This window comes from Salvelinus alpinus, chromosome 6, assembly GCF_045679555.1.
Source record: "Salvelinus alpinus chromosome 6, SLU_Salpinus.1, whole genome shotgun sequence".
Lineage (NCBI taxonomy): Eukaryota > Metazoa > Chordata > Actinopteri > Salmoniformes > Salmonidae > Salvelinus > Salvelinus alpinus.
The window spans coordinates 75,353,178-75,377,630 of NC_092091.1; the positions used below are offsets into that span (position 1 = coordinate 75,353,178).

A 24,453-nucleotide genomic window follows, 5' to 3' on the forward strand; every position below is an offset into this window, starting at 1 on the left:
TATATCCTTTTTACAGAACCCTGTCTTTCAAAGATAATTTGTGAAAATCCACATAACTTCACAGATCTTCATTGTAAAGGGTGTAAACACTGTTTCTAATCAAATCAACAACAAAAATATTCAAATAAAATACATTTTTATTTTATTGGTCACATACACATGGCAAGCAGATGTTAATGCAAGTGTAGCGAAATGCTTGTGCTTCTAGTTCTGACCATGCAGTAATATAAGTAATTAACAATTTCACAACAACTACCTTATACACACAACTGTAATGAAATGAATAAGCATATGAACATATAAATATATGGACTAGCGATGGCCGAACGGCATAGGCAAGATGCAGTAGATGGTATAGAGTACAGTATATACATTTGAGATGAGTAATGAAGGGTATGTAAACATTATATAAAGTGGCATTGTTTAAAGTGACTAGTGATACATTTATTACATCAAATGTTTTATTATTAAGTGGCTAGTGATTTGAGTCAGTGTGTTGGCAGCGGTCACTCAATGTTAGCGATGGCTGTTTAACAGTCTGATGGCCTTGAGATAGAAGCTGTTTTTCAGTCTCTCGGTCCCAGCTTTGATGCACGTGTACTGACCTCGCCTGACCTCGCCTTGTTGATCTTTTTGGCCTTCCTGTGACATCAGGTGGTGTAGGTGTCCTGGAGGGCAGGTAGTTTGCTCCCGGTGATGCGTTGTGCAGACCTCACTACCCTCTGGAGAGCCTTACGGTTGTTGGCGGAGCAGTTGCCATACCAGGCGGTGATACAGCCAGACAGGATGCTGTTGATTGTGCATCTGTAAAAGCTTTTGAGTGATTTTGGTGACAAGCCAAAAATTTTCAGCCGCCTGATACTGACTGTTACTTTTGACTTTGACACCCCCCCCCTCTGTCTGTGGAACTTGTTCAGTTTATGTCTCAGTGAACAAAATATAAACGCAATATGCAACAATTTCAATAATTTTACTGAGTTAAAGTTCATATATGGAAATCAGTCAATTGAAATAAATCCATTAGTGTCACGCCCTGACCTTAGTATTCTATGTTTTCTGTATTATTTTGGGCAGGTCAGGGTGTGACGAGGGTGGGTATGATTGTTTTGTATTGTCTAGGGTTTTTGTATGTCTAGGTGTGTGTGTGTAGTCTAGGCATATGTAGGTCTATGGTGGCCTGAATTGGTTCCCAATCAGAGGCAGTTGTTTATCGTTGTCTCTGATTGGGGATCCTATTTAGGTTGCCATTTTCCAGTTTGGTTTGTGGGTTATTGTCTATGTGATGTTGCATGTCTGCACTCGTTATTATTAGCGGCATGGTCATTTTGTTAGTTTGTTTAGTGTTCTTCATGTTCTTTCTATATTAAAAAAGAGGAATGTATTCAAATCACGCTGCTCCTTGGTCTCCTCTATACGACGAACGTGACAATTAGGCTCTAATCTATGGATTTCACAGGACTAGGTAGGGGCACAGCCATGGGTTGGTCTGGGTGGGCATAGGCCTACCAAATTGGGAGGCAGGCCCATCAACTGGGGAGCCATGCCCAGCCAATCAGAATATGTTTATCCCCACAAAAGGGCTTTATTACAGACATAAAATCTCCTCAGTTTCAACAGCTTCCTGGGTGGCTGGTCTCAGACGATCCCTCAGGTGAAGATGCTGGATGTGAAGGTCCTGGGCTGGCGTGGTTACATGTAGTCTGCGGTTCTGAGGCCGGAAGTACTGGCAAATTCTCACAAATGACATTGGTGGCGGCTTATGGTAGAGAAATGAACATTCAATTCTCTTGCAACAGCTCTGGTGGACATTACTGCATTGAGCATGCCAATTGCACACCCACCTTAAAACTTGGGACATCCGTAGCATTGTGTTTTGTTACAAAACTGCACATTTAAGAGTGGCCTTTTATTGTCCCCAGTACAAGGTTCACCTGTGTAATGATCATGCTGTTTAATCAGCTTCCTGATATGTGTAACATGGATGCTGGGAGTCGAGAAACAAGTATAGGGGGTGACTTTAATAATACAATAAACATGGAACAATACAAATCAAGAGTAGAGTCTGGACATGAAAAACAAAATTAATACTGCCTGGGGAATGAACCAAAGGGAGTGACCGATATAGGGGAGGTAATTAAAGAAGTGATGGAGAACCATGAGGCGCAGGTACGCGTAACGATGGTGGCAGGTGTGCATAATGATAAGTAAACAAGTGACGTCGAGTGCCGGAAAGGGGGAGTGACGCACGGCTCCCTAACGTATGGTTCCAGCCGCAGGATGACGCCACCCAGAGCGATGGTCCTGAGGACCAGGAGTGGGCCGGTCGCTTCTGCTGTGGCGCGGGAACCTGTCGAACCAGCTGAGGTGCAGGAAAATGTAAAGCTTGCTGAGGCACCTGAACCTGTCGAGTCAGCAGAGGCATGGGAGCCTGTCGAGTCAGCAGAGGCATGGGAGCCTGTCGAGTCAGCAGAAGCGCGGGGGCATGTCGAGTCAGTAGAAGCGCGGGGGCATGTCGAGTCAGTAGAAGCGCGAGGGCATGTCGAGTCAGTAGAAGCACGGGAGCCTGTCGAGTCAGCAGAGGCGCGGAGCCTGTCGAGTCAGTAGAAGCGCGGGGGCATGTCGAGTCAGCAGAGGCATGGGAGCCTGTCGAGTCAGCAGAGGTGCGGGAGCCTGTCGAGTCAGCAGAGGCGCGGGAGCCTGTCGAGTCAGCAGAGGCACGGGAGCCTGTCGAGTCAGCAGAGGCGCGGGAGCCTGTCGAGTCAGCAGAGGCGCGGGAGCCTGTCGAGTCAGCAGAGGCGCGGGAGCCTGTCGAGTCAGCAGAGGCACGGGAGCCTGTCGAGTCAGCAGAGGCGCGGGAGCCTGTCGAGTCAGCAGAGGCGCGGGAGCCTGTCGAGCCAGCTGAGGTGCGGTGGCCGGTCGCTTCTGCTTAGGCGAGGGAACCTCTCGAGCTTGCTGAGGCATGGGAATACGTCGAGCCAGCTGAGGCATGGGAGCCTGTCGAGCCAGCTGAGGCATGGGGGCCTGTCGAGCCAGCAGAGGCATGGTAGCCTGTCGAGTCAGCAGAGGCACGGGAGCCTGTCGAGCCAGCTGAGGTGCGGTGGCCGGTCGCTTCTGCTTAGGCGAGGGAACCTCTCGAGCTTGCTGAGGCATGGGAATACGTCGAGCCAGCTGAGGCATGGGAGCCTGTCGAGCCAGCTGAGGCATGGGGGCCTGTCGAGCCAGCAGAGGCATGGTAGCCTGTCAAGCCAGCTGAGGCATGGGAACCTGTTGAGCCAGCTGAGGCATGGGAGCCTGTCGAGCAAGCTGAGCTTTTGGAGCCTGTCGTGCCAGCTGAGGCATAATTTGCTGTTTTGGCTTTGGAATTTGAACCCGAAGTCACCAGAAAATCCCCGTTGCTTCCATTTGTTGAGGCGGTGTTCTGTAACGGAGACGCTGGGAGTTGAGACGCAAGTACAGAACTTAATAATTCAATAAGCATGGAACAATACAAAACAAGAGTAGCGTCTGGACATGAAAAACAAAATGAACCAAAGGGAGTGACAGGTATAGGGGAGGTAATCATAGAAGTGATGGAGTCTCGGTGAGTCTCATGAGGCTTTTACCTGTACAAATCTATACTGTAGGCACTATGCAATTACAGAGAGATGCAGAATCCAAACAGACTAATACTGTGTATGTCTGAAGCCCATATGATTTGATTATGGAAGGTGAAAGAGTCAGTCCTTGCAGGTGGCTGGGTTAACCTGTGGCTGGGACAGACAGGTGCTGAGTAATATGACTGATGATGATTCCATTTCTGCTCAGGCCAAAATGCAAATACCTGAGCAGGTTGAAATTGTATATGTGTCTTTCTGTGTGTGTATGTGTGTGTGTGTGTGTGTGCGTGTGCGTGTGCGTGTGCGTGCGCATGCGTGTGGTTGTGTGTGTTTTCTTGTGTGCATGTGCGTTCATGCAGCATATGCATTTTGTACATCTGTGTTTTGATAGGATTTACAGTCAAATAAACAACAATGGTGCTCAGTTCATCACTGCCCACAGGTGTGTATGTAAATAACACAACACGTGACTTGTTAGGAAGAACAGAAGACAGAGAGCGTTGGCTAAAATCAGTCACACATGTAGGTGTTATTCCATCAGGTTAGACAGCCTTCTGCAGGAGAGAGAACCACCAATATTGTGAATCAAGGTCTGAGTTACCAACACTTTTAAGGTAGGTTATTTTACATTTTAACTGAGTATATCAGGCTAATTGTCTTAACGCTCCTTTTCATGTTTTCATTCACACTTTTTGAGACAATGCACAACATTTTTACAGACAAAAGTAGACATATGTACATCAAAGTATTGTTAATTAATAATTGCATCAGTACATTGTATAAGCATACTGCCAACAATACATTAAAACATAACGTCATGAATCGTGTAATCTTCTCTCATATCTCAGTGGGCTCGGAGGTTGTTCACAAGGATGAATGACTCATCAGGAAACCACACTTACCTTGACACCTGGGATGTTTGCTTGGACCAGGGCTATGTTGTGCCAAAGCTTTACCATGCTGTCCAGGTCCTGTGCTCCTTACTCGGGATGCCAGCTCTTGTCTGGTGCCTTTGGCTCTCTCTGAGTGGAAGCATCTCTGGAGGTCTCAAACCCACCCAGGTCTTCTCTATAAACCTCTTCACAGTGGAGCTGGTGTTCTGTGTCCAGGGTCTCCTTGAGGTGATCAGCTACCAGTTCATCCCGAAGGCTATAATGTTACGTCAGGCTGTGTATTTCCTCTATATCCTCTCCTGGATCTGCAGGCCCCTGCTCCAGAGCTGCATCTGTGTGGAGCGCTACCTGGCGGTGGCCCAACCTGTGACTTTCCTCAAGTACAGACTCCGGAGGTACAGGGTGGCGTGTTCAACCGTGGTCTGGGTGCTGTCGCTTGCTTTTTCATGTTGTCCTTTCGATTCAATGGTTTATGATAAATTCTCAGTTTATGTGCTTGTTAGTGTCTATTGCCTTGGGGTGGCTGTCATTTCTCTCTGCTGCTTCTCAATACTGCGTGTGTTGAAGCAGCCTGGTCCAGGAGAGGTAGAAGGAGGCAGAGCAGGAGAGAAAAAACTGGGGACGTCAGACCCACATAAGATGAGAGCTTTTGGGATCATCTTAACCAACCTGGTGATCATCTTGGCGAGCTCCATCCCTGTGGTTGTTGGTTTTGCCACACGATCATCCAGCCTTGACTTCTACTGCAATGTCCATCCCATGTTGCTGATTGTTAACATCTTCAGTGTCATGGTCTCACCCCTGATGCACCTCTACAGAGAGGGAAGGCTGCCATGCAGAAGAGGGCCAGAGACACGTTAGACTTACAGTTGAGGGCAATAGTTTTTTTTAGCAAAATCTATCGCTAGGAGATAGAGCATTGTGTCAATAAATGCGCATTGAATTGACATTGTTCTGCCAATTCCGCTGCACAGCTTAACTTCTTAATGCCTGCAACTTTAGTTTAAACATATGAAGACACAGCAAAGGCATAGAAGAATTGACATTTTTAATTGATAAAAGGTTTGATTGTTTTAATTTGTTGGCATGTAGCAGTAACATTTTGTGAGATGCATCATATTAGCGTTAGAGTTGTTGTTAAAAGGGCAATCTGCAGTTCAAACAATAACAAAGCAGATTCCCCACCACTATTTTTTAGGATCGCGCTGGAGGCTGTCTCAAATTCATAGACAGAGCTATTGGTGCAATGACTGACCACCCATGGTGTCAAGTTTTACCCATGTTTTGAGGCTTCACAGTGTTTGTTTACATTTATGTTGTTTACAAACAAAGTTAATCAATCTCTTATTTTGGTTTCTGATATGGTACGACAGGTGAACTAAACTTATGAGGATTTTCTAAGTAATAACAGATATAACCTGGGATGGCTAAATCTGGAAATTCCTTTGGTATTTTTTGAGTTAGGTAAATCATCTTTTAGTTTGCTTGCACCGTATGGAACAATCTTCAAAATATTCTTAATTCTAATGTTTTGGTGCCTCTATGGCAATTCAGAAAGTTGATTGAGGACCTTATTGCTGATGAAAGTGTTTGTTTTTACACCCATGTTTTACTTTCTGCTTGAAATTTGAATGTATAGTTTGATGTGTATATTTTCTGTAATTTATGTATTCAGGGCTCATCTGGTCCCAGTATGAATCCCCGATTAAATAAACATTAAATAAAATGCATTTAAATGTCCAAGAATGAAGGTAGCAATTGCATATTGCCCCTTTCACTAAAGCTGCATCACTTGCTAAGCATTGATATGATGCAATTAGTATTAGGACAGTGGGGCTGGATAGGGGATTGAGTCTATTTATTCAAAGAAACAATATGATTGTACTGTCACATACAAAGAAGAGCTGCAGTAAATTGTTCTATTTTACAGGGTCAGCTATAGTAGTACAGTGCCCCTGGTGCAAATTAGGGTTAAGTGCCTCATTCAAGGGCAAATTAACAGACTTCTCACCTTGTCGGCTCAGGTATTCAAACCAGCTACCATTTTGGTTGCTGGGCCAAAGCTCTAAATTATATGTTTCACCTTATAGCATTAGCGTTTAGCATTAGCATTAAGTAATGAATTGTCTTTCTGTTCATATTATGTTCCACTTTGAATTTACAGTGAATTTCGGAAACTTTGACTGTCAATAAGAGTATATTTAAATGTATTGAGTGACTGTGCATGCTATTTGGCTGATGGTGTCAGCATTACACAACATTCTCATCCATACATTCATATGTACATATTCTTATTCATTCCTTTACACTTGTGTGTATAAGGTAGTTGTTGTGAAATTGTTAGATTACTTGTTAGATATTACTTCATGGTCGGAACTAGAAGCACAAGCTTTTCACTACACTCGCATTAACATCTACTAACCATGTGTATGTGACCAATAACATTTGATTTGATATCTAGCCCTGACAATGCACATTCCTAGATAGCCATCAGGCTTCATAAACACTGGATAGTAAACATGCACCCCCTGACGTAAACTTTGGCTATTTTAATGGCAGTCAATATAGGCTAGTCTAGATGAGTATCATTATTTTCTGAGCACTCTTCAAAGCATATTGTAGGAGCTAAATCATAACACTTGGAGTAGAGACGCTCATTCTTCCCCGATAAGAACAAACCACAGAAGGTACAGTGTAAACTCGTCTTGAAAAACCACAGTATCTTGAATCAATTTGAAATAATATCATTGTCTATCTCTGAATATTTAATCATACTTCCTGTGATGTCAAGACTTGCCCCGCCCCCATCCCACGCCAGTCCCAAGGCACTCACAGGCCCAGTCCTCGCGCAGCAGTCCGTCCCAGCTGCAGTCAGAGCAGGAGATGTTCCCCCCTCCGCATCCAGACTGCTAATGAATCGCGCATGCGGGAAGCCGCCGCTGGCTGATCCCGCCCTGGCTTACATAAAAAAAACTATTAACCTGAATTAGGGCCAGACTAGTTACCATCATTTTCTCACATTGCCATTGACCGTTTTTTCTATTGTCTCTTTTTGGTCCATTTAGATTGTTAAAGTAGATTGTATACAATTTTTTTTTTTTTTTTTTAAATATGGTTAAAAATGTTCATGTTTTACTGTGACTTGTAACTTGTTGTAGGCTCCTAAGTGGACCATAGAGTTAAAAACTAAATCAAATTAAGAAAACTAAACTAAAAAACTAAAAAATGTAAAATAAAATAAACTTAGTGCCTCCGCCAGAGTGTCCCTTTTGGGTCACTTTTGCCGTTCCCAAGGAGCAGGTTTGGAATTGTGACATTAAAAAAGACAAGAAAGACAAAAGAAAGTTAATTTGTAGTTCTAAACATATTTAGGGTGTTTTTTTACTCACTTTTTGTCCCTCCCACGACATTATTCCTCTCTCCTACAGCGTCCATCACAGTTACATACACATGGCCAATTATGCAAATTAGGCAATGACGTCATTTAGCGACTTCTAGCAACTTTTAGGACGGCCAATAGCTACTTTCCTTACTGAGGAGTTGACAACACTGCCCCCAAAATGTGTAGACTCTCAAGCAGGAGCGATGCTTACCAGTATGCATTTGTACTTGCCTTTAGTCAAAGCGGAAGTGTCAAATCATTATGGGATCTTTCATTTCAGCCCATGAAACATGGGACCAACAGTTTACATGTTGCATTTGCCTTTTTATTCAGTTGATATAGAACATCACATAGAAGTAGAGAAGCGACTGCTGTACAGGATGTAATACCAGTTAAAATATGACTAAGCAAAGTGAAAATAGTACTATATGTTATTGGGGTTACATTTTGTCAAGACAAGCAAAACAGTCAGGAATAGGTTGGAATGGTGAGCATGAGGTGATAGTAACATCTCACAATGTAACTCCCTAATTTCACTTAGAATAACAGCTATACAATGACAAATACAATGAACATTTCACACCAAGCAACCCCTTAATCTTCTTCCCCACTTCTCACACTGTTTAGTTTAACCAGAAACCACTTACTACAAATGTCAAGACCTCAAAATAGCATGACTAAAAGGAATGGAACAGAATGATGACCTGAGAAATGAAAGACAACCATTCCCCCACAGTGGTTATCCTTCTCTTTAACCCCCGATAAAGGGCAGTTTCCCAGCCCCGTGGAGGTAGAGGAAGGGCTGAGTAAAGCTACCCAACACAGGAGGAATTCATGGGGGTCAGAATACACTTGAATGATCTCAAAGAAAAATTATCCTGAAGGATTACCCTGATGATCGTAGGAGAGTAGTTCAGCACCAAGGTCTGCAGGATGATCTGTGCCCTCCCTCCTATTTTTTTACCCTTTATCTCCATCCCTCCATCCACTGGACCAGTAATAATGCTAAATGAATAGGCCTAATCTCCAATCTAGCCACCCCGTCCTGATACTAATTGTATAACTAATAAAACAAACCAACATTCACTATAAGTGATAAACAAGTGATGACGCTTTAGTTAAAGGGGCAATCTGCGTTTGGAACATCCATTCTTGGACTTTCAAATTAATGGTATATGCCCGTTGGATCTTGAAATATATTACTTAGAAATGCCTCATGAGCTTAGTTCAACTGTCATACCCTAGCAGAACCTAAAATAAGAGCTTGTTTAACTCCTTTGTTAGTTAAAAAACATCAAAGTAAACCACTGCATAGTCTAAAAACTTGATTAAAACGATCATTTTGATATCATGGCTGGTCAGTCCTTGCATCCATAGCTCTGTCTATGAATTAAAAAGTTGCTTTTTACAAAAACAATGGTAGGGACTCTCTCACTTTGTTGTTTGATTGCCCCTTTAACAACAATTATAAAGCTTATGTTGTGTATCTAACAACACTCTATTGCTACAGGCCACCAAATTAAAACAATCCAAACTAATTATCAAATAAAATAGTACACAAATCCTTCTACATCTTGCCATGTCTTTGTATGTTTAAACTACAGTTGCAGGCACTAAGAAGTTAGGCTGCGCCGCGGTATTGACGGAATAATTTTAATTCAATGCATATTTAACACAACGCTCTATCATCTCCTAGTGATTGTGCCCACACCTGTAAGTCTAATGTGTCTCTGTCCCTCTTCGGCATGGCAGCCTTCCCTCCCTGTAGAGGTGCATCAGGGGTGAGAACAAGACACTAAAGATGTTAACAATCACCAAAATGTTGATGACATTGCAGTTGTAGTCAAGACTGGATGAAAGGGTGGCATAACCAACAACCATCAGGATGGAGCTCGCCAAAATGATCACCAGGTTGGATAAGATGATCCCAAAAGCTCTCATCTTAAGTGGATCTGTTGTCCCCTGTTTCTTATCTCCCCCTCTGCCTCCCTCTACCTCTCCTGGACCAGGCTGCTTCAGCACACGCAGGATGAAGAAGCAGCAGAGGGAAATGACGGCCACCCCAAGGCAATAGACACCAATTAGCACATGAGTTGCGATTTCTTCATTATCCAATAAAGGGATAGAAAAACATGCGTAAGTGAGCGACAGCAGCCAGACCACGGTTGAACACGCCACCCTGTATCTCCGGAGTCTGTACGTGAGGAAAGCCACAGGGTGGACCACCGCCAGGTAGCGCTCCACACAGATGCAGCTCTGGATCAGGGGTCTGCAGGTCCAGGAGAGGATATAGAGGAAATATACAGCCTGCTGCAACATGATGTTCTGGATGAGGTTGTTGACCACCTCAAAGAAACCCTCCACACAGAACACCAGCTCCACTGCAAACAGGTTAATAGGTAAAACCTGGGTTGGTTTGAGACCTCCAGAGAGACTTCCACTCAGAGAGAGCCAGAGGCACCAGACCAGGGCTGGCATCCCCAGCAGGAAGCACAGGGACTGGACAGCACCAGAAAGCACTGGCCCAACATAGCCCTTGTTAAGGCAAACATTCCAGCTGAAGTAAGTGTGGTTTCCTGAAGAGGCATTCATCCTTGTGGAACAATATCCGATCCCACTGAGATATGAGAGAGGAGAGATTACAAGTTTCATGACTTTATGTTTTAATATATCATTGGCAACATACTGATGCAAAATACTGATGCAAAATACTGATGCAATATCCGGATGTCAACATACATAAAAATACTTAGATATACATAGGTCTACTGTTATGTCAGTCAAAGTATTGTGCATTGTCTCAGAAAGTCTGAATGAACACATGAGATGTAAAACGGTTAGCCGAAGGTAACATGTTATAATGTAAAATTACGTACCCTAGTTGTTTAAGTAAATCAGAGCTTTCCTTATGATATCTGTTGTTCTCTCTCCTGCAGAAGGCTGAGTCCAACCTGATGGAACAAAAAAATGCATGAGTGAATTTTGCCTAAGCCACTTGTCCTGTGTTCTTCTTAACAAGTCACGTGTTATTTAAATACACGCACCTGTGGGCGTTCATGAATTGAGCACCATTGAATGATTAGTTTAGAGCAGGTCATTTTATTTGACTAGAAATCCTATCAAAACATATCATGAACAAAACATAGATTAACCAAAAGGCATCTTATGCCTGCACCAACACACACACACACAAACACACACACACACACAGAGATGCAATTTCAACCTGCTCAGTGATTTGCATTTTGGCCTGAGCAGAAATGGAAGCATCATCACTCATATCACTCAGCACCTGTCTGTCCCAGCCACAGGTTAACCCAGCCACCTGCAAGGGCTGACTCTTTCACCTCCCATAATCAAATCATATGGACTTCAGACATACACAGTATTAGTCTGTTGTTTGGATTCTGGATCGCTCTGTAATTGCATAGCGAATACAGTATAGGTTTGTACTTATAGGTCAACCATATGTGTTATATTCAATAAAAAAACATACATTCTATGCTTAAACACACATCATTTCTGAAACAAGTGAAAGATTTTTATGTCATGTATTTATCATGAAAACAATCCCTCTTTAAAGATAATAGTAGAGTGTAAATACTATGTAGCCTATATAGAAAGTGTTAATACTATGTAGTCTATATAGAAAATGTTAATGCTATGTAGTCTTTATAGAAAGTGTTAATACTATGTAGTCTATATAGAAAGTGTTAATGCTATGTAGTCTATATAGAAAGTGTTAATACTATGTAGTCTATATAGAAAGTGTTAATGCTATGTAGTCTATATAGAAAGTGTTAATACTATGTAGTCTATATAGAAAGTGTTAATACTATGTAGTCTATATAGAAAGTGTTAATGCTATGTAGTCTATATAGAAAGTGTTAATACTATGTAGTCTATATAGAAAGTGTTAATACTATGTAGTCTATATAGAAAGTGTTAATGCTATGTAGTCTATATAGAAAGTGTTAATACTATGTAGTCTATATAGAAAGTGTTAATGCTATGTAGTCTATATAGAAAGTGTTAATACTATGTAGCCTATATAGAAAGTGTTAATACTATGTAGTCTATATAGAAAGTGTTAATACTATGTAGTCTATATAGAAAGTGTTAATGCTATGTAGCCTATATAGAAAGTGTTAATGCTATGTAGCCTGTATAGAAAGTGTTAATGCTATGTAGCCTGTATAGAAAGTGTTAATGCTATGTAGCCTATATAGAAAGTGTTAATACTATGTAGTCTATATAGAAAGTGTTAATACTATGTAGTCTATATAGAAAGTGTTAATACTATGTAGTCTATATAGAAAGTGTTAATACTATGTAGTCTATATAGAAAGTGTTAATGCTATGTAGCCTATATAGAAAGTGTTAATCCTATGTAGCCTATATAGAAAGTGTTAATACTATGTAGTCTATATAGAAAGTGTTAATACTATGTAGCCTATATAGAAAGTGTTAATGCTATGTAGCCTGTATAGAAAGTGTTAATGCTATGTAGCCTATATAGAAAGTGTTAATCCTATGTAGCCTATATAGAAAGTGTTAATACTATGTAGCCTGTATAGAAAGTGTTAATACTATGTAGCCTATGTAGAAAGTGTTAATACTATGTAGCCTATATAGAAAGTGTTAATACTATGTAGCCTGTATAGAAAGTGTTAATACTATGTAGCCTATATAGAAAGTGTTAATACTATGTAGCCTATATAGAAAGTGTTAATACTATGTAGCCTATATAGAAAGTGTTAATACTATGTAGCCTATATAGAAAGTATTAACACTATGTAGCCTATGTAGAAAGTGTTAATGTGTGTTGGTAATAGCTTCTACACAGTGAGTGAGGGGAAGACCTTAGCTAGGACATCCATCTCCCTTTCACCCCCTCCCTGTCTCTCAACCCAACACTGTGACAGCTGACTACCCCAAAGAAGCCCCCCGTAGCCCCACCTTTCTTCCCCCACATGCCCCCTTCCTCCCAATGCCCCGCATCCCACCATCCCACCCCCAGACCAAGGAAGAGCATAAGGACATTCCTCCCCTGGCTGGTGTGAGGCCCCCTCTTCCTCCATGCTCTGTCAGCCTGGCCCTGACTGATGCACTTGTAACTCTTACTCAGCTGTCTGGCTGGAAGACAAGACTTCACTTTCACATGATTAAGGTCCCCTAGCCCTCTGCTTGACCTGGAATCCCCTCAACATATCCACAAGAGCTGCCCCTGTGTAGCCACCAGTCCAGCAGCGTTTGTACAGGACAGCAGCTTTTTGTCACATGAGGACATAAAGTGATGGCTATGTGTCTGTGATTATAGAATGAGGATGCAGTAGAGGGTCTGGAATGGTCTGGGTAGGTTCCCTGTACTAAGCTTACACACGGGGTCAGCATTGGGTCTTTATTAGGTTCCATCGAGCTCTGTACCGTATGTATGGTTGTGTCAACAGAGCTACGTAAAACAGCTGGGGGCTGAAAGTGTGAAAAGGAGGGAGGGAGGGAGGATGAAGGCAGGGACTGGAGAGAGAAACAGAGTGGAGACAGTTGTGGGTGAGGAAACATGGGGCAGAAAGAAGGACTGACAGAAGATGAGCAAACTGAGTGACATAGCGAGGAATGAGAGAGAGGGGAGAAAGAGGGAGTGAATGAGTGCCAGTGAGAGAGGGACATTAACAGAGAGAGCGAGAGAGACCAAGCAAGGAAGCGGGACGAACAGCGAACCATGGCCACTTCATCATGAACTGCTTTGGTTGCACATGGATTTTTCTCAGCGGAAATGTTGCAGACGGAAATCTCTGTTCTCCAACCATGAACTAACGTTGTTTGTTCTCATTTTACCTCTTTTGTTCTAAATGTCCTCAGAGGCTGGACAATTCAACTACAACAAGACAAACATGTGTTTCCGAATACTCTAATTCTGTCTGAAGACTCGGATGACTCTACATTCTGAAGACTACATTCTGAAGACTCAAGATTCTGAAGACTCAAGATTCTGAAGACTCTACATTCTGAAGACTCAAGATTCTGAAGACTCAAGATTCTGAAGACAGCTATACGGATTACTATTACTTTGATCTGCCTGGGTCTACAGCTGTCCTGGATCGGCCTGTAGTCATTATAGACCAGTGTTAACTGGACCTGTCCTGGATCGGCCTGTAGTCATTATAGACCAGTGTTAACTGGACCTGTCCTGGATCGGCCTGTAGTCATTATAGATCAGTGTTAACTGGACCTGTCCTGGATCAGCCTGTAGTCATTATAGATCAGTGTTAACTGGACCTGTCCTGGATCAGCCTGTAGTCATTATAGATCAGTGTTAACTGGACCTGTCCTGGATCAGCCTGTAGTCATTATAGATCAGTGTTAACTGGACCTGTCCTGGATCAGCCTGTAGTCATTATAGATCAGTGTTAAATGGACCTGTCCTGGATCGGCCTGTAGTCATTATAGATCAGTGTTACCTGGACCTGTCCTGGATCAGCCTGTAGTCATTATAGACAAGTGTTAACTGGACCTGTCCTGGATCGGCCTGTAGTCATTATAGATCAGTGTTAAATGGACCTGTCCTGGATCAGCCGGTAGTCATTATAGATCAGTGTTACCTGGACCTGTCCTGGATCAGCCTGTAGTCATTATAGAATAGTGTTAACTGGACCTGTCCTGGATCAGCCTGTAGTCATTATAGACAAGTGTTAAATGGACCTGTCCTGGATCGGCCTGTAGTCATTATAGACCCGTGTTAACTGGACCTGTCCTGGATCAGCCTGTAGTCATTATAGATCAGTGTTAAATGGACCTGTCCTGGATCAGCCTGTAGTCATTATAGACAAGTGTTAACTGGACCTGTCCTGGATCGGCCTGTAGTCATTATAGATCAGTGTTAAATGGACCTGTCCTGGATCAGCCGGTAGTCATTATAGATCAGTGTTACCTGGACCTGTCCTCGATCAGCCTGTAGTCATTATAGAATAGTGTTAACTGGACCTGTCCTGGATCAGCCTGTAGTCATTATAGACAAGTGTTAAATGGACCTGTCCTGGATCGGCCTGTAGTCATTATAGACCAGTGTTAACTGGACCTGTCCTGGATCAGCCTGTAGTCATTATAGATCAGTGTTAAATGGACCTGTCCTGGATCAGCCTGTAGTCATTATAGACAAGTGTTAACTGGACCTGTCCTGGATCGGCCTGTAGTCATTATAGATCAGTGTTAAATGGACCTGTCCTGGATCAGCCGGTAGTCATTATAGATCAGTGTTACCTGGACCTGTCCTCGATCAGCCTGTAGTCATTATAGAATAGTGTTAACTGGACCTGTCCTGGATCAGCCTGTAGTCATTATAGACAAGTGTTAAATGGACCTGTCCTGGATCGGCCTGTAGTCATTATAGACCCGTGTTAACTGGACCTGTCCTGGATCAGCCTGTAGTCATTATAGATCAGTGTTAAATGGACCTGTCCTGGATCAGCCTGTAGTCATTATAGACAAGTGTTAACTGCAGCTTTTCACTGGGATCTGGTCTCATTGGTCTGTGAGTTCCAGACAGTCCGGCCAGGTGATGCAGAAGAACAATAAGAAGAACCGGGTCCAGAACATGGACCAGCAGCAGAGAGCTCTAGCTTGCACACCCTTGACAAAACCAGGCAACACGTGAGTCAGGTCAGGGTTCAGGGGTCAAAGGGTATAGTACAGGGGGTGAAGGGTAAGGGGACTAAGGGTCAAATGGGTGAAGTACATTGTAAAGGGGTCTGGGGGGATGCTGTTTTGTTGCGCTCTGTAAAAAATGCAGGCATCTGTTTGCTTTAGGTGTGTGTACACGTGTTTGTTGTGGGATGGCATTTGTGCTAAATACCAACACAGCTTTTTAGATGGTCTTCTATCGTGTTTATTTGTGGTCTAGAATGAAACACTACCAGTACTACTCTACCTGTATTGCTATCTTTACTACCAATCACAACTGGTAATTGATTCATTTCTGATCCTTGAAAGAATGAAGTTTGTACAGTCGCTAATTCAGCAAAAAAATTATTGAGTGTTTAATACAGTGACTTGGCTAACAGTGCCGGGTCGGCGTACTGTGACTCAGCTAGTAATTCTACACTCAATGACTGTGGTAGTGCAACGCTTTAACTCAACTACTAAAGTAATACTTTGTGGAATTCTTGCTGAATCTTCTATCAAAGTGATCAGGTCAAATTTAGCCCAAACCTTTTGCCATAAAGTGGTGTAAAGTGTTGACGAGGTGGTTTATTACCAACTTTTAAGTCATTTTTTTATGTACTGTGCAAAATAGTAGAGTCTTTTCTTGTTTCTGTTTAGAAATTACAAATACTGTATGTATATATATATATATAAAAACATTTAGCATGGCTATGGCTGCCGTAATTGTAATAGAAACATTGGGCTGTTTTGAAAAGTTTTAGGGCGATATGTCGTGAACTAGATGTTTTTATTTGCTGCAGACAGCTGCAAGCCGAGGAGCAGTCCCCATAGGCTCCAACTTGTCACCACTCTTTTACTGTAAGTCCGACAGACAGTACGTTTCTAATGGTGCCCCATCCAACGGCTTAAATCAGTAAATGCTTAGTGCACAGTCAGAGGCGCATCACATCACAGTAAATGAGACCATTGACAGCCAACCCAGTGAGTCGGTGATGAAGGACAGGGGGGTAAATAAATAAACAGACTGGCAGAAAAACAGTTGTAGTACGGTGACCACATTTAAAATATCCAAATGTTGGACAACAGGATGATTTTGCAGGACATTCACAGTTTTGGCCGCGTGAGATATTTTCTTTTTTTTGACTATTCAGCTAACCATCCTAAAATCGCATAAGACATTAGGTGGTGTGTTTGGTGTGACAGTAACGTTGTACTATGCCATTATATTTTGTTGTGTAATGTAGAATACTAACTAATCATTATGTGATCTTCCAAGACATTGATTCAGCTTTGATCTAACTTGACTAAATGAGCACCATTGTGAGAAGTGGCTGAGCAACACTCAGGTGTACTCAGGCAGCACTACAGCCCTGCTCCCAATGAGCTAATTGAAGCGAAGCTACTCTTTTGCCTCGTGCAGCATGTAGTGATGCAGAAACAAGAAACCACATGTGTTTTATGAAAATCTGGCAATATGTGACCAAGAAAACAATTGTAGTTGGTCTCAGGGAATGTAAAACGGGATTGAGTGAAGTAGCAGTAAATATGAGAACGATATAAATGTGAAATGACCTTATATCCTATCTTGCAGTCTAATACAGCTATTTGCTTACTTTTGTAGCTCTTCATCGGTAGCACACTTTTTGTAAGTAGTTAGGCATAACTGTCCTCTCCAGGTTTAGCTGGAATTTAGCCCGAAATAGTTTGAGAATTGGTTGATGATAGGTCTATGACATTGGCCCAACGTCTGGTCTTGCGCAGAATATCAGATCTCAACAATGACTGGAGAAGTGTTTTACGTCACCATTACCACATCCTTATCATATACAGTGCATTCGGAAAGTATTCAGACCCCTTGAATTTTCTATATTTTATTATGTTACAGCTTTATTCTAAAATTGATTAAATTGCTCCCCATACAACCTGACAGAGCTTGAGAGGATCTGCCGAGAAGAATGGGAGAAACCCCCGAAATATAGGTGTGGCAAGCTTGTAGCGTCATACCCAAGGATGGGGAGTGTCGCTGCACAGCTATTTTCAAGTCTCTCCAGAGATGTTCGATTGGGTTCAAGTCAGGGCTGGGCCACTCAAGGACATTCAGAGACTTGTCTCAAAGCCACTCCTGGGTTGTCTTGGCTGTGTGCTTAGGACTGTTGTCCTGTTGGAAGGTGAACCTTTGCCCCAGTCAGGTTCTGACAAAGTACAGATCTCTCTGTACTTTGCTCCATTCATCTTTCCCTTGATCCTGACTAGTGTCCCAGTTCCTGCCATTGAAAAACATCCCCACAGCATGATGCTGCCCATACTACGCTTCACCATAGGAAGGGTGCCAGGTTTCCTCCAGATGTACCGCTTGGCATTCAGGCCAAAGAGTTAAATCTTGGTTTCATCAGACCAGATAATCTTGTTTCTCATGGTCTGAGAGTCCTTTACCTGCCTTTTGGAAAACTCCAAGTAGGCATCATGTGCCTTTTACTGAGGAGTGGCTTCCAACTGGCCACTCTATCATAAATGCCTGGTTGGTGGAGTGCTGCAGAGATGGTTATCCTTCTGGAAGGTTTTCCTATCTCCACAGAGGAACTCTGGAGCTGTCAGAGTGACCATCAGGTTCTTGGTCACTTCCCAGACCAAGGCCTTTATCCCCCTATTGCTCAGTTTGGAAGGGTGGCCAGCTCTAGGAAGTCTTGGTGGTTCCAAACTTCTTCCATTTAAGAATACTGGAGGCCACTGTGTTCTTGGGGACATTCAATGATGCAGAAATGTTTTGGTACCCTTCCCCAGATCGGTGCTTCGACACAATCCTGTCTCGGACGTCTAAGGACAATTCTTTCGACCTCATGGCTTAGTTTTTGCTCTTACATGGGACGTTATAGAGACAGGTGTGTGCCTTTCCAAATCATGTCCAATCAATTGAATTTACCACAGGTGGACTCCAATCAAGTTGTAGAAACATCTCAAGTATGATCAATGGATTCAGGATGCACTTGAGCTAATTTCGAGTCTCAAAGGATCTGAATACTTATGTAAATAAACTATTTCAGTTTTATTTATATATATATATACATAAGTTAGCAAAAATGTCTATGGGGTTATGGGGTATTGTGTGTAGATTGATGAAGAAAGAAAATAATTGAATACATTTTAGAATCAGGCTGTAATGTACCAAAATGTGCAAAAGGGGAAGGGGTCTGAATATTTTCCGAATCTTTTCATAAGCACAACGTGACTGCAAGTGACTGACTGAAATTCTGGAGAAATGTCCCCCCAAAAATCTAAATGAGTGACGTTTGAACTTGTTGACCAAATGCTGGACATGATTGTTTGGTCGCGGGACGTGGGACAAAATATGGGACTGTCCCGCACAATCTGGGACAACATGTGGTCACTCTATAGTGATAAGTCTAATTAAGGACGGATCATTTACTATTGTATTCCAAGTATACTTAGAGTACCAGTCAAAAGTTTTTTGCTTTATTTTTACTATTTTCTACATTGTAGAATAATAATGAAGACATCAAAACTATGAAATAACACATATGTATAGTAGTCTCTAAATACCATGGAAACATTAGCAGCGTTAGTGAGGTATTAGGGATTGATTCTGGTATAGCAGTCTATAGACCGCGAGCACAATACTGTAACTCATTAAGACAAAGACTCATGACATGCAATGCATCCTATCATTATAGGGTTGAACACTAACTAACGAAGGTTTAAGCTTAAATAAATCAGCTGTTTAATGTACTTGGTCCGGTGGGAGTTGAGGATGCTAAGTTTGAAACGTATGATGCATCGTCTTGCTCTGGCAGACTCTCTGAGGGGGATATGGGGGGTAAGGGTTTTACGACTGGCAGCCGTGAGTTTTACGATTGGCAGCCACGTTAGCTGCCTGAGTCACTCACAGACACTGGTCAGAGAGCAGTCTCACCTGCCGCATTCCTTTTTTTAAACCCCTGTCTGGTCTTATTGCTTTGGCCTTGGATTTGTTTGCTACATACATACAATAACATATTCAAGTTCGTAGAGGCCTGTAAGAACAAAGTAGAGTTGATAGGGTTTTCCATGGCTATGATAGTGACTGTTCTGGCTTGACACTGGTTGGCACTTGACACGTGTTTGCGCTTGACACAACTTGGTGCATGACACAAGTTCGAGCTTGCTGAGCCCTACAATCCACTGTTTTCCCTGCTAACACCCCCTGGGTTTCCACTGTTTTCCCTGCTAACACCTCCTGGGTTTCCACTGTTTTCCCTGCTAACACCCCCTGGGTTTCCAATGTTTTCCCTGCTAACACCTCCTGGGTTTCCACTGTTTTCCCTGCTAACACCCCCTGGGTTTCCAATGTTTTCCCTGCTAACACCCCCTGGGTTTCCACTGTTTTCCCTGCTAACTCCCCCTGGGTTTCCACTGTTTTCCCTGCTAACACCCCCTGGGTTTCCACTGTTTTCCCTGCTAACACCCCCTGGGTTTCCACTGTTTTCCCTGCTAACACCCCCTGGGTTTCCACTGTTTTCCCTGCTAACACCCCCTGGGTTTCCACTGTTTTCCCTGCTAACACCCCCTGGGTTTCCAATGTTTTCCCTGCTAACACCCCCTGGGTTTCCACTGTTTTCCCTGCTAACACCCCCTGGGTTTCCACTGTTTTCCCTGCTAACACCCCCTGGGTTTCCAATGTTTTCCCTGCTAACACCCCCTGGGTTTCCACTGTTTTCCCTGCTAACACCCCCTGGGTTTCCACTGTTTTCCCTGCTAACACCCCCTGGGTTTCCAATGTTTTCCCTGCTAACACCCCCTGGGTTTCCAATGTTTTCCCTGCTAACACCTCCTGGGTTTCCACTGTTTTCCTTGCTAACTCCCCCTGGGTTTCCACTGTTTTCCCTGCTAACATCCCCTGGGTTTCCAATGTTTTCCATGATAACATCCCCTGGGTTTCCACTGTTTTCCCTGCTAACATCCCCTGGGTTTCCAATGTTTTCCATGATAACACCCCCTGGGTTTCCAATGTTTTCCCTGCTAACACCCCCTGGGTTTCCACTGTTTTCCTTGCTAACTCCCCCTGGGTTTCCAATGTTTTCCATGATAACACCCCCTGGGTTTCCAATGTTTTCCCTGCTAACACCCCTGGGTTTCCAATGTTTTCCCTGCTAACATCCCCTGGGTTTCCAATGTTTTCCATGATAACATCCCCTGGGTTTCCACTGTTTTCCCTGCTAACATCCCCTGGGTTTCCAATGTTTTCCATGATAACACCCCCTGGGTTTCCAATGTTTTCCCTGCTAACACCCCCTGGGTTTCCACTGTTTTCCCTGCTAACAATATTTTCCCTAATTACACCTTTAACCCTCTCATTAACCTAGTTCTAGGACTTGTACGAGTCTTTAAAACCTGCTTCATTAGAAGATCAAACAGGGTCTTAACCTCTCTTGGGTACATGAAACGTTAGCGTCCCACCTCTTCAAAAGCCAGTGAAACTGCAGGGCGCCAAATTCAAATACAGAAATACTCATTATAAAAATTCAGAAAACAAAAATATATTTTACATAGGTTTAAAGATTAACTTCTTGTGAATCCAACCACGGTGTCAGATTTAAAAAATGCTTTACGGCGAAAGCATACCTTACAATTATTGAGAACATAGCCCAGCAGACAAATCATTACAAACAGTAACCAGCCAAGTAGAAGAGTTACACAAGTCAGAATTAGAGATAAAATTAATCCCTTACCTTTGATGATCTTCATATGGTTGCACTCAGTAGACATTAATTTACTCAATAAATGTTCCTTTTGTTCGATAAAGCCTCTTTATATCCAAAAACCTCCGTTTTGTGTGCGCGTTTTCTTCAGTAATCCACAGGCTCAAACGCAGTCAAAACAGGCAGACAAAAAATCCAAATTGTATCTGTAAAGTTCATAGAAACATGTCAAACGATGTTTATATTCAATCATCAGGTTCTTTTTACCCTAAATAATCGATAATATTTCAACCGGACAATAACGTCATCATTATAAAAGGTAAACAAGAAAGGCACTCTCTCGGTCGCGCACATGAAAAAGCTCTGTGATACTTTAGGGTCCACTCATTCAGACTGCTCTTACTTCCTAATTTTTCAGAATACAAGCCTGAAACAATTTCTAAATACTGTTGACATCTAGTGGAAGGCATAGGAACTGCAATTTGAGTCCTATGTCAATGGATACTGTAATGGCATTGAATAGAAAACTACAAAACCAAAAGAAAACTACTTCCCTAATGGGTTTTTCTGTTTTTCGCCTGCCAAATCAGTTCTGTTATACTCACAGACACTATTTTAACAGTTTTGTAAACTTTAGAGTGTTTTCTATCCAAATCTACCAGTTATATGCATATTATATATTCTGGGCCCGAGAAGCAGGCAGTTTAATTTGGGCATGCTTTTCATCCAAAATTCCCAATGCTGCCCCCTACCCTAGAGAAGTTTTAAATAAGCCAAATGATCAGATCATGACGTGTAGGGGTGATCTTCTCCTAATTTGGCCAATTGTCTATTTCACCGCAGTCAGAATGCTCTCTCAGAATGATCTCTCTGAATGATCTCTTAGAATGATCTCTCAGAAAGATTGTGAAAACACCACAGTAAGTACGTGCATAACCTATACCTCATCAAACTGCGTGGCATTCCACTGACACATCGTGCCACGGGTTGCGAGGATCTAAAATAAACACTCTAAAAAGGTTGGCCATGACAGAGCTACGCAAGAGAAGACAATAAAATACGTTTATACACATGCAATGTGACAGTCACAGGTGGCCACTGTGGGTCAAGGGGGCCTTATAAATGTTCTTTAACTGTCCACGGAGCTAGAACACGGCTTGCAGCTTTTCACAACGTTGGGCTTGTGAACTAAAGGTGTAAATCAAAGTGTTTAATACAGTGGCATCGCCGTCTTTCAGGCACGTTGTTTGACAGCTTTGTGAGTCAGGGAATCAATGAATCAATGCCCGACAAACACTCGTGCCCCACAAAACATCACAAGGCATGACAGTAAAGTTTTCATTGTCCTTGTTAAAAGGTCAAGACTGGTGACTTTTATGCCAGTACAAAAGTCACCAGATTAAGAGTGAAATATCCAGATAAACCTTAGAGAGGACGAGAGGACGTCCCTCTTCCCCTATTCCTCTCATTAATCACACAGCAAGACACACTGGACCCACGCACTGTAGGACAGGGATGGGCATTTCCAGTCCTCGCGGGACGGAGTGGTGTTACACTTTTTCCCCATCCCTAGCTAACACAGCTGATTAAACTAATTGCATTCTAAACTGAAGATGATGATTAGTTGATTATTGAAGTCAGGTGTGCTAGCTGGGGCTGGGGCAAAAGTGTGACACCAATCAGGCCCCTGAAGACTGGAGTTCGCCATCCCTGCTGTAGGACATCACGTCGAATGTGTCACGCTCAGAGGAAACAAAAATCTCTGTGTGACTGAAATTAGATGTAACTGAATCTGAATACATCATAATCACAAGATGCTTGTCAATGAAACACAGTCTGCATGGCCTTTACGATGCCCACATGCGATGGGACGGCACGCAGGACGGTATAACTAATTCATATTATAGATACAGCAGAGAATAAAGTGTCAAAATATGTGATGGTCTATAACAGTGGTTCTTAACTCTGGTCCTCGAATACCCCCAACAGTACATCTGTTTCTTGTTGTCCCAGACGAGCACACCTGATTCAACTTGTCAACTAATCATCAGGCCCTCAATGAGTTGAATCAGGTATGTTGTCCGCAGCTACAACAAAAATGGGTGCTGTTGGGGGTACTCAGGGACCGGAGTTGGAAACCACTGGTCTATAATGTTGTCCCTTAGTAACGGCTTAGCTGAAATGCGCCAAGCCTATTTTGAGGTGCTTATTAAACACGAGTTACCTATATCCCATTGCCTGTAGGAACATAAAGTCATGCTAATGGGCCTTATCATCAGGTTCTTCTGGGTTTATTTTTATTTGGTGGTGCGCCCCTCTGCACAGAAATGTCACGCCGTGTACCTGACTAGCACAAATTAGCGATGTGCTAGACGGACAAGATGGCCACCATCCATTAGCAATGCTCTAGTAGATTGGTTAAAGGGGGAAGGCGATGTCGTAAATCATTGTATTTGCCGGCAGTAAATCACTTGGAACTGGCCGCTGCCCAACAGGCACTACGTAACCTAGTTATTAGCATCGCATATCATCCATTTATAAAGCTTTAGCTCAGGCACTTTTAGCTTAAAGGAACACATTGTTTGGGCGTGACAGAATGTTTTTACACAACTGGGAAACTTTGTGGTTCAGTAGGTAGGTTCTGACTGTAGCAGTCTCAGCAGTGACCTCCTTCACTCTTGGGAGCGAGAGGATTATTAGGCTGCATCCTGAATAGTACTCTATTCCTTAAATAGTGTACTACTTTTGTCCAGAACCCTGTGGTCATCCCCGTGGGCCCTGGTCAAAAGTAATGCACTGTGTGCAAAAGGCTGCCATTTGCGACGTTGCCTTAGAGTGATCGCCACTAGCCTATATCCACCACGCCTGTGTCTAAAAATAAGAGGAGTCCTAAAAAAGATTTATGTCCTAAGCACTCGTGATGGGCACTTGAGAGAGATGGTGTCAGAGAGAGAGAGAGTGTGAGCTAAACAAACTGCTAGTGAGCGAGAGAGAGAGAGAGAGTGTGAGCTAAACAAACTGCTAGTGAGCGAGAGAGGGAGAGAGAGAGAGAGAGAGAGAAAAGATGGTTTAGTTGGTGGTTTGCTTTTTCGCTCCTCCTTACTACTAGTATTCTGCAGCCAAATTCAGGACTTAAACCCTATGATACATTTTAATTGCTACAGTACGACTTTCTCTCATTGAATCTCCATTCTGCATTTCTATTGCCCAGCAATTTGCATGGAGCT

At 42.8% G+C, this 24,453-nt stretch overlaps 1 protein-coding gene across 1 annotated transcript in view; it reads left to right on the forward strand.

The window, feature by feature from the left end:
- Positions 1-12,861: 12,861 nt before the first annotated feature.
- LOC139579757 (zinc finger protein 638-like) overlaps positions 12,862-24,453 on the forward strand; it is a 176,771-nt gene continuing 165,179 nt past the window's right edge. The window contains exons 1-3 of the mRNA XM_071408578.1: positions 12,862-12,984; positions 13,192-13,226; positions 15,414-15,521. Coding sequence (XP_071264679.1) covers positions 12,862-12,984; positions 13,192-13,226; positions 15,414-15,521 — 266 coding nt within the window. The remainder of the gene's footprint in view (positions 12,985-13,191; positions 13,227-15,413; positions 15,522-24,453) is intronic.